The 17562-nt window shown below is 41.6% G+C and overlaps 3 protein-coding genes across 10 annotated transcripts in view; 2 read left to right on the top strand and 1 right to left on the bottom strand.

Annotated features, from left to right (window-relative positions):
• The window catches only part of LOC143835494 (uricase-like), a 118673-nt gene that overhangs the window by 25212 nt on the left and 75899 nt on the right, over nucleotides 1–17562 (bottom strand). The window lies entirely within an intron of this gene.
• SAMD13 (sterile alpha motif domain containing 13) overlaps nucleotides 1–17562 on the top strand; it is a 126780-nt gene that overhangs the window by 77479 nt on the left and 31739 nt on the right. For 2 of the 4 annotated variants that reach the window (XR_013230164.1, XR_013230166.1), the window contains one exon: nucleotides 694–1074. The exons of 1 other annotated variant lie outside the window; for it this stretch is intronic. The gene's annotated coding sequence lies outside the window, so the exon portion shown is untranslated. Of the gene's footprint in view, nucleotides 1–693; nucleotides 1075–2533; nucleotides 2965–17562 lie in introns of those variants that run through there. One more of the 4 variants, XR_013230165.1, reaches the window with a different exon arrangement.
• On the top strand, nucleotides 11–16586 carry DNASE2B (deoxyribonuclease 2 beta). The gene is given in 8 exon segments (XM_077331374.1): nucleotides 11–87; nucleotides 8560–8725; nucleotides 12864–12942; nucleotides 13713–13814; nucleotides 13817–13873; nucleotides 16225–16278; nucleotides 16281–16370; nucleotides 16373–16586. Coding segments are annotated over 8 exon segments (831 nt in total). The 3' UTR covers nucleotides 16579–16586.

The following is a 17562-nucleotide window of genomic DNA, read 5'->3' as shown; positions in this document are numbered from 1 at the left end:
TTGGCGGTAAATGGCAGCCAAGGGAGAGGGTTGCCAAACCCATGCTGAGGAATTCCTGGAGTTTGGCAACCCTAATGGAACACTGAGGTACAGAATATGGCATTGATGTGGGTGAGACTGGGAAATATCACACAGTCCTGTCCATATGACAGCCATCTTGTCTTTGCTGCCCTCTTTCAAAAAATATCAGAATAAAGCAGATTTTGGAAAGAATATAGGGAAAACTTGGGTAGTACATGGTTATCCCCAGGACATTTGCCTGGCCTCGACCAGGTCCAGGGCTTTTTCGGCCCTGGCCCCAATCTGGTAGAATGAGGTCTCGGAAGAGCTGATGGCCCTGCCGGAGTTTTTTTCTAACGCACATGAGATACACTCTCAGCACAGAATTATATGATAGCAAAGAGTGGTGAGCCTAGGCATATGCCATGGGAGGTGGTCCCCAAAAAGTAAAAAAAAAAATTACATATTGGTTGGAGCCATAATCTACAGATCCCACTCGGCTACACTTTATAATTAGTTCAGACTTTGTATATAGAGTGTATTGTTATCATTCTGAAGAAGACCCAGTAGGGTCGAAACGCATTTGGTCTTATGTGCAGTTAGTTCTGTATAGTTTTTATGTAGTTTTTATTCTGTTTTTAAATTGTTCACCACAATAAATAATTACTGTTTTTATAATATTTTATTGTACAGCTCAACTTCTGAGTTCCCACTTGTAAAGGTTTGGTTGTGTTCCCTGCCGGAGTTGTCAGCTTTCCTCAGGGCCTAAAAGATGGAGCTCTTCTGCCAGGCTTATGGTTGAGGCCAGGATGAGGTTCCGGAGTTACCATCGGCAGATCCTCTAGTGTTGGTAAAATCAGGACCCTCACTACTAATGAAAGAGCTCCTTGACTATAAGCTGGACAGGGGTGGGGAGTTGAACTCTACTGTATTGCCACCTTTTAATGTTTTAATATGTTAAGGGGATTTTTATGGATTGTATTGTTCTTATTGTTTTATTGTGAACCGCCGCAAGTCTCTTTGAGAGCGACGGTATATAAGTCCAAAAATAAAAGAAATGACAGAAGTAGAAAATGTCTCAATAGCATCATGTAACCAATTACCATCTCACAGATATTTCTACTATAGTCATTTACCTAAACACACAAGTCGACATTAGCCATTTGTGGTCTAAGCAGGTGGGAAAGCAGCTTTTGTAAAACCGGGCTGCTCAGAGACAACCAATTTGTTTGCACAGGTGACCCAGCCAGAGCCCTCCTAAAAGGAAAAGTACTTTTTCTTCCATGTACAAAAGCATCTGAGAGCAGTCTCCTGACTGCCATTCTTATTCATCACTGGTGACAAGCTTCGTAGCAGCCCTATGACAATTCAGTGAAAAAACTTACACATATTTTTTTCTAAGGTGCATTCACAGCTCCCAAGCCAGATTCCCAAGTAAACATAGTAAAATGTCCCCACATAAAATCTAAACTGCGGTGGTAGAACTCAGTGTATTTCAAATACCCAGAGCCTATTTCAGACACAAAAACCAAGACACATACTTGCAACATAAGGTGATTTTTATAAATTGATTGTCCCCACTCTATTCCTACCAATTCTTCAACATGTTATCAAATATTTCTGTAAAAATGCTTCTCCCTTCCCAAAGAAACCCCTCTTAAAATATAATTTAAAAGCAAACCCTGGAATTGCTAAGAATATCAGTACTGGGAAAGTTTAATGTGAGTGTAAGGTGCCATCAAGTAACAGCCAATTTATGATGATCCCATAAAGGTTTTAAGGTAAGAGATGTTCAGAGTTGGTTTGCCATTGCCTGCCTCTGTGTTATGACCATAAATTTCTTTTGGTGGTCTATCGTTTGAATCCCAATCAATGCTTAGCTTGACAAGATTGGGCTAGTCTGGGTCATCCATGGCAGTGGTCCCCAACCTTTTTAGCATCGAGGACTGGTCAACACTTGACAATTTTACTGAGGCCCGGGGGGGGTAGTCTTTTGCTGAGGCATGTCGCTGCTGCCTGAGCCCCTGCTCCACTTGCTTTCCCGCTGCCACCCCTGACTTCCTGCCACCCACTGGGGGGCGCTGCCAGCAGCAGCTACGCAGTGCCACACTGAGGGGGAGCCCCAGCCACGGCGGCCGCTGGAGAGCACCAAAGGTGAGCCAGCAGCAGAGTGGCAAGGCAGCCCCCGAGGCAGCAGTTGGGGAGGAGGATGAGGAGGAGCCGCGGACCAGTACCAACTGATCCACTGACCGGTACCGGTCCCCGGACCGGGGATTGGGGACCACTGATCCATGGCATGGCAGAAAAATTAATATAGTATAGTATAAGAAATAAGAAACATTCTTAATGCAAAATATCCATACAGTCCACATTAATCATTCTTTTTCCTTAACATTAAGAATTTGTCAATATTGTTCCTTGCAAGCCAAAGGGCCTGCTTTCATCCTTGCAAATGGAAAGTGCAACCATACTTTATCTGTTTTGTTGTAATCTAGAAACATTTTCCATTGACAAACTGTCCTTTGGTTGGCAGATTTACAGTGGTCTGCTGTGATTACTACCTTGCTGATTACTACCAAACTGACTTTCCAGCACACACAAGGACCCCTCAGAGAGCCAACATTCAAAACACCAAGAGAACCACTAGAGCTGTGGAAGGTGGATGTGTAGGAGGCACCAAAGAGAAAGGAGAGAATAAGAAAGAACCTGTCCATCCTGGAGCATTCCTGTTTAGGAAGTGGCTGTTCTGTGATTGGGAACAGAAAAGATCTTTATTTGAAGTAGGTCTTGCCCAGCCAATAATAAAGTAAGCCTTCAGCCAGAGACACGCAGAAAGAATAGGGGGCTTGGGTATTTACCAGTTGACTGGCTGAGGCTAGGGCTACATTCTCTGAGGCAGAGTCCCCAGTAGCAACCAGAGGAGAATGTGGTTCTCACAGCTTTCTTAAAATTTGAGGTGATAAATCTGATATAAATTATAGATTGAACAATCATCCATTTTTTTCTATAATATATTTTTTCAACTTTCAAAAATGATATTTAAACAGTTTTATAAGAAAGATTCTGAGATGTTTCTTGGACCACTATAAAAAATTTCACATTCTAGCTTCATCTATATACAAGCCTAATAAATGAGTTATACAATTATCACAAAGATAAGAAGTATCCCACCAATATCACATACCTTACAACCTCAAGCTGGGTTTTTATCAGAATTTAGTTTTCAAATTTTATTTTTGTACAATTAATGAATCATTGTTCCTAGAGGTTGTTAGAGCCTCTTGTGGTGCAGAGTGGTAAGGCATTAGACATGCAGTCTGAAAGCTCTGCCCATGAGGCTGGGAGTTTGATCCCAGCAGCCGGCTCAAGGTCAACTCAGCCTTCCAACCTTCCGAGGTCGGTAAAATGAGTACCCAGCTTGCTGGGGGGTAAACGGTAATGACTGGGGAAGGCACTGGCAAACCACCCCGTATTGAGTCTGCCATGAAAACGCTAGAGGGCATCAGACATGACCCGGTGTTTGCACAAGGGGATACCTTTACCTAGAGGTTATTGAATGAATCACTCAATCCCTTTTTGTCATCCTACTTCAGTGCTCCACATTTTATCACAATTAATCTGCTCCCACCCCTGAGTGACCAGCTTATTTTCATTACATTCACATATATAGATTCAGGTGGGTAATCCTGTTGGTCTGAAGCAGCAAAACAAAGTTTGAGACCAGTGGCCCCTGTAAAACCAGCAAAGTTTTATTCATTATACTAGGATGAAAGCCCATTTTAAAAATAGGCAGCAAAAGGGGCAGCGCAGCCGTGGCAGAAGGGAGGGAAATCCCCCCTCAACACTGGCGCTGCCGTGGCAGCCTGCCTTTCGGGTGCAAAGCCCTCTTGCCACGGCGAGACGGCTCTGCGGGTGAAAGGGAGGGAAACACCCCCCCTGACACTGGTGCTGCTGCACCAGCATTGCTTCCAGGTTCAAAGCTCTCTTGCTGCAGTGAGACCGTTTTGTGGCTGAAAGGGAGGGGACCCCCCGCCTTGACACTGGTGCTGCCGTGCCAGCATCCCTTCCAGGTGCAAAGCCCTCTTTCCACGGCAAGAGGGATTTGCTGCCAAAAGGGAGGGAAACCACATCGACAGTGGCGCGACCATGCCACTGTCCCTTTCTGGCGCAAAGCCCTCTCACTGCAGCAAGAGGGCTTTTCAGGCTGAAGGGAAGGGAGCCCCCCCCCCAATGGCTCCCTTCCAGCACTAGCCTCCCGCTGACCCTGGAAAGCCCTGTCGTCGCTTGTGTGAGGCGGCAACAGGCCTTTGCAGGCCAAGGGGGGCTGGAAAGGCCTCTCCTCACGCAGGGCGCACTCTTTGGGAGGTGCCATTCGTGGGGGAAGTGGCATTGGAGATTCCCCCCTCCCCCCGGGCGCACCTCGGGAGCTGGCGGCCGTGTCTTGCTGGCTGGTGGCAGGCAGGCTGAGCGACGGGGAAGGTGTGAGCCTTCGAAGCATCCTCCCCACCGATCAAGAGCCTTCTGGGCTCGCACTCGGCTCCTGGAGGTGGGCATTCCAGGGGCTGGGCCAATCCAGATGAACCCAGCTTTTCTGGGAGCGTCTGAATTGGCCCGCAGGAGAGGAAGAGCTGTGCCCGGACACCACCCGGACAGGGGTTGGACAGGCCCCGGACACACCTGCCCAGATGGCCCTTTCAGAAATATAAAGAGAACTTATGGTAAGGATGAGCTTTCATGTACAAACACGCCTCTTCAGATATAATGAAACAGAGTTTCCTCAAAGAAACATATGGGGGGGGGGGAGGCAATTGCCAGGTAGGTTTAAGTAGAGTTCAGATGCATAATTAACTGGGCAATTATAGCTAAAACAGGATTGGGGCCATTATCGGAATCTTGCAAATGGATGTCAGCATACAAATACAGAAGTTTGGTTTCAGTAGTTGCTACAAGGTCAACAAGTTCAACTTTAGATGAAAAGAAAAACTGAGAGACTAGTATATGCAGTTCCATTACACCTTCAGTTTGCTTACATGCTGTCTCAGCCTTTGTTGTGCTCTGATGTGCTACTTTCAGATAAAAACATATCTTTGAATTCTTCTGGTATAACTGCAGTTCTCACTCTTGTCCATCACTTTTGAGTCAGGTCCATAGTCAGAGTATGCATTTCAACTGAACAATAAGCTGAGATTTTATCAAACTTCTTCCCCTGCCCCCACAATTGGTACATTTAAATTATTACCATTGAACAAAGTAATTGGATACAATTTACATTTCTATCAATCAATATCTAAAGGACCACCTCCATGCATATATTCCCATAGATTGACCACAATCTTCAGTTTACTACCAACTTGTTTGTTCCCCACTTGAGGAAAACCAAGTTGGCATCAATCAGAGCCCATTGCTTTTCAATTGCAGAACAGGCTCTCTAAAGAGGTAATGGACATGTAATTGTTAGAAATTTTCAAGAGGTACTGCAAGACCATTTTATTCACCAAGGCATATAATGGTGTATAACAGGGGGAGAAGTATAAAGGTGATTTTATTCTATTGGTTTAAAATTGTGAAGTTTTGACTGTGACCGTATGCTACCTTGAGTCACAAGGTAAGGTGAGGTATACATATTTTAATTAAATGAATAAGTCTTTCATCAATTTGTAAATTATGCTCCACCCAAAATATAAAAGATGACATCCAGAACAGTAGCTGTGTTAATCTTTGTAGCCAACATAACAAAGGGTTTTGTTGTACCACAACACCTTAAAGATTAAGAAACTGATTGTGACATAAGCTTTCATAAGCAAGAACCAACTTCATTAGGATGCATGGAATATTACATTAGTAGGCAGAGATGCTTACACTATAAACAGAAGGGGGTGTTGCAAACAACAATCAGGACGCCCAGTTTCTCAGGACACAGGGACACTACATTGTCAAATACAGAGATTAGAACTGGATTTTCATTGGATCTTGGCCTTCACAATGTAATAAAACACACATGCATCCTCGGAAACTAGGCTACCTGTCTTCTCCTTGTAATAGAGATAATATAGATTTATATATTTGTGTCTCTGGCTATTGAATCATACACCTGACCAAATGAGTGCTGACTCATGAAAATTTATGACACCGTAAATGTATTGATCTTTATATTGTTGTTTTTCTAAACGTTCAGTTACCTGTAAATGTATATAATGATAAATTAATCAGATGTATCTCCTGGGTGTTAATTAAATGGCTTCATTAAATGGAACAAGGTTGCAGCTTCAACACCCTCTGTAAAGTTTAGCCATTTCAGTAGAGTGTTCAGGATAACTATTTCTCATGGCTTAAGCTTTTGTTACAGCTTTTGTGTCTGAAACGCCACAAGCTAAGTTTAGCTATTGTATGACCTTATACTCTATCAAGAGATTTCTTAATAAGTTGAAGTTGGTCCTTAAACCATCCCTTGAAAAAGCTGTAGGCGAAACTCGTCGGGACTTGTGTGAAATAAGAATCAAAGAATTACTGAAACTGAAGAGAGACGACTCTATATAAGTCCAATTTGGATATTTTTTATTGCCATATTGGTTTCCCAGTGCATCTGTACTATTCTATATTTGTCTCTTCACTGGGACCCACCCCTCCCAGTTCATTATTTCTGCTTAAGCTTTTGTTAGTCACAGCCTATTGTTTTAAATGCACCTGAAGAAGCAGGCTTTCACTCACAAAAGTTTATGCCACAATACATTTGTTAGCCTTTAAGATGCCATAAGACTTTGTTGTTTTGACAAAAGGATTGCTAGGAAAGATAAAAAGAATGGGAAAGGCACTTTTGCAAGAACCGTGGGGAAGCTTTCCTCTGTTTTGCACAGAGGACTGAGGTTAGTGGGGCTAGGTGACTGGAAAAAAGGCTCTACTTTATGTCCCATGAAATACACCCCACCCCATTTTTAGCACTTTTTCAGGGAGTATTTGAAATTATTTCTGGAAAGGAGAAGCTGTGCCCTTGCAACTTCCAACACTAATGCTTCCTGTTTCACCCAAATGTATTGGTTACCAAACTGCTGCAGAGCTGTAGGGGCAAAACTGGAAGCATCCATCTGGTTTCACCCTGGAATGCAGATCTGAGTGGTAATGCATTCAAGTGTACATCCTATTCCAGTGGCAGAACACAATATTGGAAGGAGCACTGGTAAAAGGAGACCAAAGGAAGACTCACATCAATGGAAGACTTCCAGTGAAAAGAAGGAAACTGAATGAGAAGCCATGAAGGGGAGAGGACTGGAGAAGCTGGCTGAAGGCTCTCCTCTCAGGGAGCAGTAGCTTCCCTGCAACATCTTGTTATACCTGTGCCTACCACAGTTGGTGTTGTGAGCAAAAATAACCTCATGGTGTAGTATTATGAATGCAGAAGGACTGCAAACTTTGAGCTTAGGGGGATGATTCTCCTGAGTTCTGTGTGCAGGCCTCCTAACTGCTAATCTATGTTTGCTAGGCTATATGCTGCCCTGACCCAGGTTAGCCCAATCTTGTTAGATCCCGGAAGCTCAGCAGGAGTAGCCCTGGCAAGTATTTAGATGGAAGAACTCCAAGGAATACCAGGATTATGATGTGGAGGAAGGCAATGGCAAGCCACTTCTGAATGACTCTTGCCTTGAAAACCCTACAAGGTTGTCATAAGTCAGCTGCAACTTGACAACACACACATACACACAGGCTATAAGCATGTGCTCCTCCTATCCATTTTCTTGATAAGTGTGGGAAGGGATATGTACTGGATAAAGTGTCATATCAACACTTCTGCATGTTCATTGGTGTTCTCCAGTAGACAGGCATTGTTGGTGAATACCACTGTGGTTGGTGGGCAACAGTGCCCCCTCCCAGACTCTGTAGCTTTCTAGTATTTCCAGTTATATTGGAAATATAATTATTTATATTATAAGTATTATAACTGTGTTTTAGATTATCTGGGCATCTGGAACAAAAATGGCTATGGTATGGCTCCCACCTTAGGCTGGAGAAAGTTCTTCTAGCCTAAGGAACCTCCCTCCAACTTAAGTGGAAGGAGGCTGAGACTTTGCTCAGTGGAGTAGAGGGATCTGTGCTTGAAGCAGAGATTATCTGAACTTCAAAAAAATGAATATTTGTAGAAGGGTAAATACTACAAACACAGATGTGTTATCCAATTTGTTATACAAGTCTATTAGAATTTTTTCTTCTATCTCAAAGTCACAACTGGAGTAGATAGGCATGCTGATTAACACTGGAAACACCCTCGTTACAAAGAAATACATTAAAATATCCATCTTATCTTCCTCCTAATTCATAACATAAAATTTCACTGATGCTTGTTATGTAGGATGGTGCTATGGCACATGAACATGTACACTAGTGCATCTAAACTCTTATCCAAATATACATTTTTTAAAAAACCTTTTTCAAACTGGATACTTAAGGTACTGATATATTGTTCTTAAAGTACCCATCGTGTATGTTATATGTCTTCTTCTCTTCAAACTCTTCATATTATTTGAAAATATATAGCTTGATACTGATTTCTATTTTTTTAAAAAACAGGTACATTATTTATAAGTTACCAAAGTATCTGTAACATGATGCTCCTGGAATTGGGCTAGAGTACATGTTTATGGATTGTCTCACTGAAGCCCGGAAACCTGACAGAAAGTGCTCTGAGACAAATGTTACAGCAGGTCTACCAGCACGTCTACCAAGTCCAAGGGAAGTGATAATGAATAGAAAATGAAGAAAGCTTGAAAAAATTAATAAAACTCCGAATGAAATTTTCACAACAAAGTATTTATGACACCTGTTTATGATATGATACAGTCTAGTCATTTGCAGCCTGAAAAGTTAATAACAAGAAAATTAGCATATTTTCACTGATACACCATTCCCCATAGAAGTCTATGGGGAATCGTTAAAACCAAAGAATATAACTCACCATTATATCCAATGGAGCGGATAGGGGTACCCTCTTTGGGAGCCCCTAGGATTGGACCCCTAGTCCAATCTTCTTGAAACTTGCAGGGGAGTCAGGGAAGACCCTCCCTGAGCTCCCCAAAAAGTTTCAGGGGTGTGACTTACACCCCCTCCCCCCTAGCCCGCAGGAAAGGCAGGGGAAGGATTTCCAATGCAAGTCAATGGCTCCATTGACTTGCATTGGCTCCGAATTGATTCGGATGGGTCCGAATCTATCTGAATGAATTCGGATCAATCTGAATCGGCTTGATTAGGATCTGAATCAGATCCGAATCGGGTTCATCTGAACCCGAATCAAACTGAATCGGGACCCCCTTGCACAACCCTAATAAAAACTCCTGAGACATCATCAAAGAAAGCCCCATGTACAGCATATATTACAAGTTACTATAATCCAATATGGATGTTATAATAGCGTAGATTCTGTTATATACACCTTCCTGGGGGAGATAAGAATTATTTTTTTAAAGGGTGCTTTTAGAGTTGAAGCTTCTTTCCAGCCAAATAGACTTTGGGTCTGGGTTTGGTGACACTTGCAGCTTCGAGGAAATTGATAAAGAAGCTAATTTTAAAGCTGAACTTTCCAGGTGTTTTGTTAATTACTACAAAAGAAAAACTCATAAGAGCTAAATATCTGACAATGTTCCATGTCTGTAATTAACAACATACCAGGAAAGGCCGACTTTACAACCAATTTTCCTTTTAGCAGTTCCCAAATCTGCAAGTGACACTAAGCTGTGACCTTCAGGCCTGATTGCCCAACAGTTCCAAAATTCCACTTCCAAAACGATCTCATTTTAAAAGAGTCGCTTGACTCTGGGTGGTTTAGAATTCATCCAAACTGGGAAAACACCAACTAAAACATATGCTGATTTTCTAACCTAGTAACTTTCTAGGAGCCAACTGCTCTTAGAGTAAGGTGACTAGATTTCCCCACTTTTGGAGGGACATCTGGGGGCACCTGGCAAATTGTACTTAAGTTGAAATTAAAAATATATATATTACAATACTATTTTTGCATTCTATGCATTCTATGAAAAATTTTGTTGCTCCATATAGACCAAATTTTGAATCAAGAACCCCCCCCCCCCAGTCAATGGTGTCCCGCTTTACCAGTGTTAAAATCTGGTCACCTTATTTTAGAGTCAACTGCTTGCAATAATGGAGATCTGTTCTAGACATCTTTTGATTATCATCAGCAAGGGTTATGCAAATGGAATTGTTAGACAGACAAAATTGGGCTTCTGTAAACATATTTAAGTACAGTGATGTTATCTAAAGTTATTTATTTATTATTTTATTTAGTGTATGGTAGAGTTACAGGCAGGAAGTGTATAATAATACAAAATATGTAGTCAAGTAGGTACAACAGTTATGCAGACAGATTGGGCAATCCCTCTAAAGACTTCTATCTAAATTTTCAATCCACTCATTCGCATCTAAGGAGAGTACAAAGAGCTCTGTGGCATCAACCTGGAAAGCATGATGTAACATGGGAAATTGTTTGATAGACTACACCTTAGTCACATTCAGGGCCTGGTAATTTCCCTCATTTAAACAACATGCCTGTACAACTACCCAAGCATGTTTGTTTTCTATTAACTGTCTTCAATACTTTACGTGGCAAGTCCTGCAGGCCTCTGTACGGTGTTTATCAGGTTATGGATATTTATCAGGTTATGGAAATACTTTTATGTATTTCCAGGTAGGCTTCAAAGTTTCTGAATTTATCAAAATGACATGATTAACTTTGTTTTAATCAGCAGCTACACTTATTGATGAATGGCAGGCTGGGTGATTTTCTTTCACCAGCATGTTTGTATTGCACAATATTAATTTAACAGAGTGTTTAGTTCAGAAGATATTATTGTACCATATAGAAGAAATACTGCATAATCTCTCTTCTTTAATTCTATATCTATCTTTCTCTTATTTTGTCTGATTATAACAATTTAGCAACAGGACTCAAAATCTAGGGATGAGAAATACTAACAATGATCACAAGGAAAAGTTTATCTGAGTCTTAGCACCTCAGGAAAGGCAAACAAAATTGGCAATTGGAACACAAAAAATCAGTCCATTTCACAAAAGGAAAAAAGGTGATAAGAATCCCATTGACCATTTATATACTGGAGGTTTCATGCCGGGCTGCAGGCTGGAGTTTTAGTCATGGCAGGTTGCCCCACCTCTTCCTGCACCTACACGGGGGAGCATTTGGCCTGGTGCACCTCATCCGCCCCCGATTTTTGCTCTTATATGGGAGCTGGGGCAGTGAAGTTCCCAGTGTGTAAATGGTCTTTGAGATGTCATAAAGGAATGATATTTATTTTCCTCTCAAACTTGGGCAGTCAAACATGTTTGATGCTTGAGGATTTATTTCACTACTCAACAATGACAAACTTGAACTGCATGGTTTGCCTCACACCTACAAACCTGGGAATTTCTTTTGCATACTGTTCAAGATGTATCTTGCTGAATGTGATTTACAGCCATCCCACTAAGCATTCTTTGCATGAGTTCCAGCAACTAGTGGCTCAACAGAAATTTGCCAGTGATCCATTGGTTGACCTCAGTCTATGTTATGCCCAGTACTATTCTAAGTTACAAAGCCATTTCACACAGAGTGATGAACAATTCTATTGGGCCTTATTAAATATTATTTGCTATACATTGCCTGGTCAAAATAACAGCCAGTTCATAAGTGTAACATGCACTGTCTGTCCTAAGCAGGACACCAACATGGATGCCAGTCTCCAGGACAAGCCTGGGCATATAGGTTAGCTTTTGAAAATGAGAGTCTGACTCACTAATTACCTCCTCCACACCCCAGAGAGATGCATAATTTAGGGCAATAGGTTTCCAGGAACTAGCAACTAATCTTGTCAATTTCCCAATTGCGCTTCCCTTGCCCATCTGAATTAGCAATTCCTAACACCTTTCCCAAACGTAATAGCTTCCCATTCAGTACTCAAATGGGTCATCAAGAGCCATTCTTCACTTGTAGGTAAAGCACCTCAGGTAAAGCAATTGTAGCTATTGTCTATCTCCTAGGAACCCATCTAGGTTTCTTCTGCAGCTGTATCCTTCTCCAAACAAACCCATCACGTCTCCCAAAATAACTGACAAACATAAGCTGTTTCATCAACTAATTGTTTTAGTGGCTGACACATCAGTTTTAGGGGCTGACAATATTTTCCTATAAAATATGGGCAACTTGCCCCAGTCCATGTGTGTGTGCCTTTGGATCCATGCATGTACCCCCACTTGCATGTAGGTCCTCCTCCTCCTCTCTGTAAAACACTGGTTATTTCACTGCTGAAGCTGCAAACCTGTCTTCACGTCACAACCAGTAAATATTGACTTCCCCAACAATACTACCTCCCTTTTCACCCCTTATTTTCTAAGCCAGCCTTGTTTGTGTGTTTTAATATGTTTGTGTGTGCCTGCTGTACCTTTTAAATTCTTAATACGAAGCATTTCCAGTTTAACATCAGGCTGGTTATTTTGAGCTTCTCTACGGGAACAATCCCCATAAACTTTGGTGGAGATACTAGATTACTCCTTAATGCTATGTTTCTTTAAGCTAAATTCTCCAAATTAAACTAGGAGACCTCCTATTTGGGCTATGCAATCATAAACAGAGTTATACCCTTCTAAATCCATTGACTTCAATAGGATTTCATTCTGTTTGGGACTGCACTGTAAAACAAAGCATACAAAGTAGACCTTTGTTTTAATTTGTTACATTTGTTGGTGTTATCCAACATTACCAATGCAACACTTATGGATATAAGATTATATTAGCTTAAAATTGGTTATAGAAGGCTGTTGTTCTCCTTAAATAATTAAGAGGTAGTTGGGGAGGGCATGTTGAAGAGTAGTTGGGGAGGATATATGTGATGTATAATGATGGTCCACCAGGCAAAATGAATTACAGCTGAAAACATGGACATACTAAAGGTAATTTGCTTTGACCAGCTTTAGTTCCTTTATAGATGAGCCTCTCTTCTAAAAGCTGTTACTAAACTAGACTTCACTGTCCAGTGTACTTTACTGAACACTTAACAGCCACCCATGCAAATTAGAATATGGTTTGCTTATAATGCAATTTTCTATAGAACTATGATGGCTCCTGTCCACATCTTTCCTTCAGAGGAAAAAAATTCCCTTCCTTTTTATTTCACTTCTGTGACTCAGCAGGCCTAGTTATTTGGCTCTCCTACCCGGTCCCTGGCATTCTTTTTAAAATTCCATAATGAATTCCCCAAAATCAGCAATGACCACAGAGTACATTTTCAAAAGAGACACTTTCATGAATTCCTTTCATGACTGTTATCAATGAATATTTCTGTTGCACATCAGAACTTCAGCAGTCTAATTGTCAGGTAGATTGATTAATTCATGTGTAATCTTCCTTGTGTCTATTTGTAGACAAAACTAAAATTGAGGTTGTATGCTTTGCCTCAATGCAGGCTTCTTGATGGGCACAGGGAAAAATTATTTAACTTTTTTGTATCTTTTCTGCCTAATGAACATTGTAAGCTACCTACGTGGTAAAGATTAATTCATAATTTGATAGGCCAAGAAATAAATAGATGGAGGATTCTTACCAAAGAAAAACATTATAAATTCTGTGTAATAAGCGATTGTCATTAAGGAATGTATAAAACAATATTGTCCTCTGGGTATAATCTCATTCTTCTTATATTCTCTTCTTCAATATGCAACAGGGTTTCTGCCTTTGGACAAATCCCAGGATTTCTGGGTAATTCACAGTATTCCTGAGTTTCCTCCATTTCCTCAAAGGGATTTACTATATCCCCTCACTGGTCAAGAGATGGACAGACAACAATTTGGTTAACATTCCAATATGATCAGTTTGCAAAACTTGGTAATGAAACGTCACCCTAGGAAAACTTTCTTATACATGCACAAATCTGCCTTGTAGGACTGTTTTTTAATCTGTTATCACCTATATCAGTGGTCCCCAACCCCCGGTCCGGACACTGGTACTGGTCCGTAGATCAGTCAGTACCGGGCCGTGGCTCCTCCTTATCCTCCTCCCTGGCTGCTGCCTCAGGGGCTGCCCTGCCACTCTGCTGCTGGCTTACCTTTGGTGCTCTCCAGCGGCTGCCATGGCTGGGGCTCCTCCTCTGCGTGGCACTGCGTAGCTGCTGCTGGCAGCGCCCCCCAGCGGGCAGCGGGAAGTCAGAGGCACCGGTGGGAAAGCAAGCAGAGTAGGGGCTCAGGCGGCGGTGGCAATGTCCCTCAGCAAAAGACTGAGGGCCTCAGTAAAATTGTTAAGCATTGACTGGTCCCCGGTGATAAAAAGGTTGGGGACCACTGACCTATATGACTGTTGTTTGGTTTCACCTGATGAAGTGGCTGAAATCACAGTTAGCAGCATGAAATCTGTGGAAATGGTCAGCTAGGGCCATTTTTGACCCCTCACAATCTGAAGCTAATCTGAGACTTGACATCATTTTCAGACACATGGCAAATGGCAAGCCACAATCACAGACAGGTTACACTTGAATCATATTTGAGATAATGTGGGCATTGTAATTCACTGGCATGTGATTGTAAATCGACCCCTCTGAATGGCCATTGATAACACTTTTGAAACTGTCTATCTGTTTGCATATGTGCATACAAATAGTGGGAGAGTGGCAGAGAGATGGCTTTTGTAGGGCTGAGGAATTTGCAATACTTAATTTGTCCCTAAACAAATTCTGCTGCCTAAAAATATGGTGTTGGTTTTGGGGAAGCATTAGAACTGATTTCAATGTAACTGGAGAAATCCCCAGAACAGGCCATAGAAAACATGCTGAGTTCCTCAGATATCAGTTTTCTTCCAAAATAGTGTTATATTTTAATAACAAAAATGATTTTTAGTTGGAAATGTTTTTCTGTGTTATTTGAAGGTTCTGTTAGGCTAAGTTTTCCCTTATAGGGTTCAGGAGAATGGTGAGAACAGGCCAGACTGAGTTTCATCATATGAAACATATATGAGTGGTTACTACACAGTCGGATTCTGTACAATATCAGAATTTATTCAGTTTCTCTTTGTCCTAAAATCTACATGTATGTATACAATAAATTTTAACATGAGGAGGCAGAAACCTTTAATCTGATTGTGTAAAACCCCTGTAGAATGGAAGATCTCAAGGGCTGTATTTGCATAGTGTGTGTTCCTGCAGCACATTAACAAGCTGTGCGAGTGCCTGACCACAGTTCATTTGCTAATTTGCTACTGGTATTTCCTGTCTGTATTCTAGATTAGAATTTTATCTTCACTTGGCACTTATGCATTCCGTGAAGTTTCCTGTAAAGGTGAAAATTATGACATCAAAAGAAAATGCATTTATAAGAAGCTGCAATATCCTGCCTAGAAAAACAATATTTACATATCAAAAATAATGCAGGAAGTTTTCTGTTTGAAACAAAATATGCTTGAGAAGCACAATGTGAGGGAGAATGGAAGAGACATGGTTATCATTACCTTCAGGCATCCTTCTTGAATATGAATCACTTCCCCTTGTGTTGCATTCCTCTCATGCCATGAATATTACACTCTAAAGCAGAGGCAGCCAAATTCCAAAGTTTGGGAGCTGGACCACCATCCGTAGCCAAAGTATCTCATGGCCAAGTCCATTCCAGCTGCACTGTCATGGCCAGGCTTAGATTACATAGTCAGGTGAAATAAAGGGAGAAGTGCTGTGACTTCCCTCCCTGACCAACTTCCACGGGTAGAAGCATCTTGTAGTCATCCTCCCTGCTCACATGAGCCTGGCTGCTCTTAGACATGGGTTTGATGAAGCAGAGAATGATTTCTAGGGGAAGGAAAACTTCACCAAGGCTAGCTGGAAAATTGTCAGTTTATGTCAGTGAAATTGTCAGAAACTGAAGTGATGTGCTTCCATACTTGCATCTCACCTGCATCCTAAGCCTTGAAGGGATGCAGGGATGTGTTGCAGCAATGGGACTGAATTGTAACACAGACAACAGCTGGACATCTCCTAAAACATTGTCTAAAACAAACTGCTACATAGTGACAGTCCAATTATTTCAAACAAAACAAGAGCTATTCTCCAAAACCAATTAAAACTATCACATGTTTTTTTTTAAAGATTTTCAAAGCAAAAAAATTGAGAATAACAAAGGGGTACTTCTCAAAACTGAAAACAAAATAAATTTCACAAGCCAATCCACTAAAAATGTCTCATTTTTTCTACTTGCCAGATATCTACTTAACTTGGATGGGTCCAGAACTGAAAACAAATTTGGTAGTAGAATCCAGAGTAAAGGACGTGAATTCTTCTCGAATTGCTCTCTTCCTTATCATGTCTATAATGTAAATCTAATCCAGACACCATGGAATTCTTCCTTAATTATGATCGTTCCAACTGGTGTTTCTCTAGGAGGTATGAAGACCTGTGGACATGCATTGGAGATCTAAATTATGTCCACAACAAAAAGGAGAAAATATCCTCACCCAAGTCAAGAACACCCCCAGGAAGGTTCAAAATGAGGAAAATGGGCTCAAGCCGCTGTAGGATAAAACGTGTCAATTGTATAGACCAGAAGGCCAGATAAAATTATTTGAGGCCTCTTATGTTTCTACCACCTTCAAGGATCGCTGCCTTGCCGTGGCAAGGGAGCTTGCCTAGTTCAGTGAAGCTATGAGCTATACCGTGCAGGGACACCCAAGACGGACAGGTCATAGCTGAGAGCTCTGACAAAAGGTGATCCACTGGAGAAGGAAATGGCAAACCACTCCAGTATCTTTGCCATGAAAACTCTATGGACAGTTCCAATAGGCATAACGATATGACGCCGGAAGATGAGCCCCTCAGGTCGGAAGGTGTCCAATATGCTACTGGGGATGAGCAGACAGCTAGTACGAGTAGCGCCAGAATGAATGAAGCGGCTGGGCCAAAGCCAAAAGGACGCTCAGTTGTGGAAGTAACTGGTGGCGAAAAGACAGTCCGATGCTGTAAAGATTTTTATTCCATAGGAACCTGGAACGTCAGATCCATGAATCAAGGCAAGCTGGACGTGGTCAAATAAGAAATGACAAGACTGAACATCGACATTTTAGGAATCAGTGAACTAAAATGGTCAGGAATGGGTGAATTTAATTCAGATGACCATCAGGTATACTACTGTGGACAAGAATCTCGCAGAAGAAATGGAGTAGCCTTCATAATCAATAAGAGAGTAGGAAAAGCAGTCTTGGGATACAATCCCCAAAATGACAGAATGATCTCAGTTCGAATCCAAGGCAAACCATTCAACATCACAGTGATCCAGGTCTATGCCCCAACCACTGCTGCTGAAGAGGATGAAGTTGATCAGTTCTATGAAGCCCTACAACACCTTATAGAAGCAACACCCAAAAATGATGTGCTTATCATCATGGGGGATTGGAATGCTAAAGTAGGAAGTCAAAAGATAACCGGGATAACAGGCAAGTTTGGCCTTGGAGTACAAAATGAAGCAGGGCACAGGCTGGTAGAATTTTGTCAAGAGAATACAATGGTCATAGCAAACACTCTTTTCCAACAACCCAAGAGACGA

Source organism: Paroedura picta, chromosome 4 (assembly GCF_049243985.1).
Source record: "Paroedura picta isolate Pp20150507F chromosome 4, Ppicta_v3.0, whole genome shotgun sequence".
In the NCBI taxonomy this organism is placed as follows: domain Eukaryota; kingdom Metazoa; phylum Chordata; class Lepidosauria; order Squamata; family Gekkonidae; genus Paroedura; species Paroedura picta.
The sequence above is the reverse complement of the archived record's forward strand: the minus strand, read 5'-3'. Positions and strand labels throughout refer to the sequence as shown.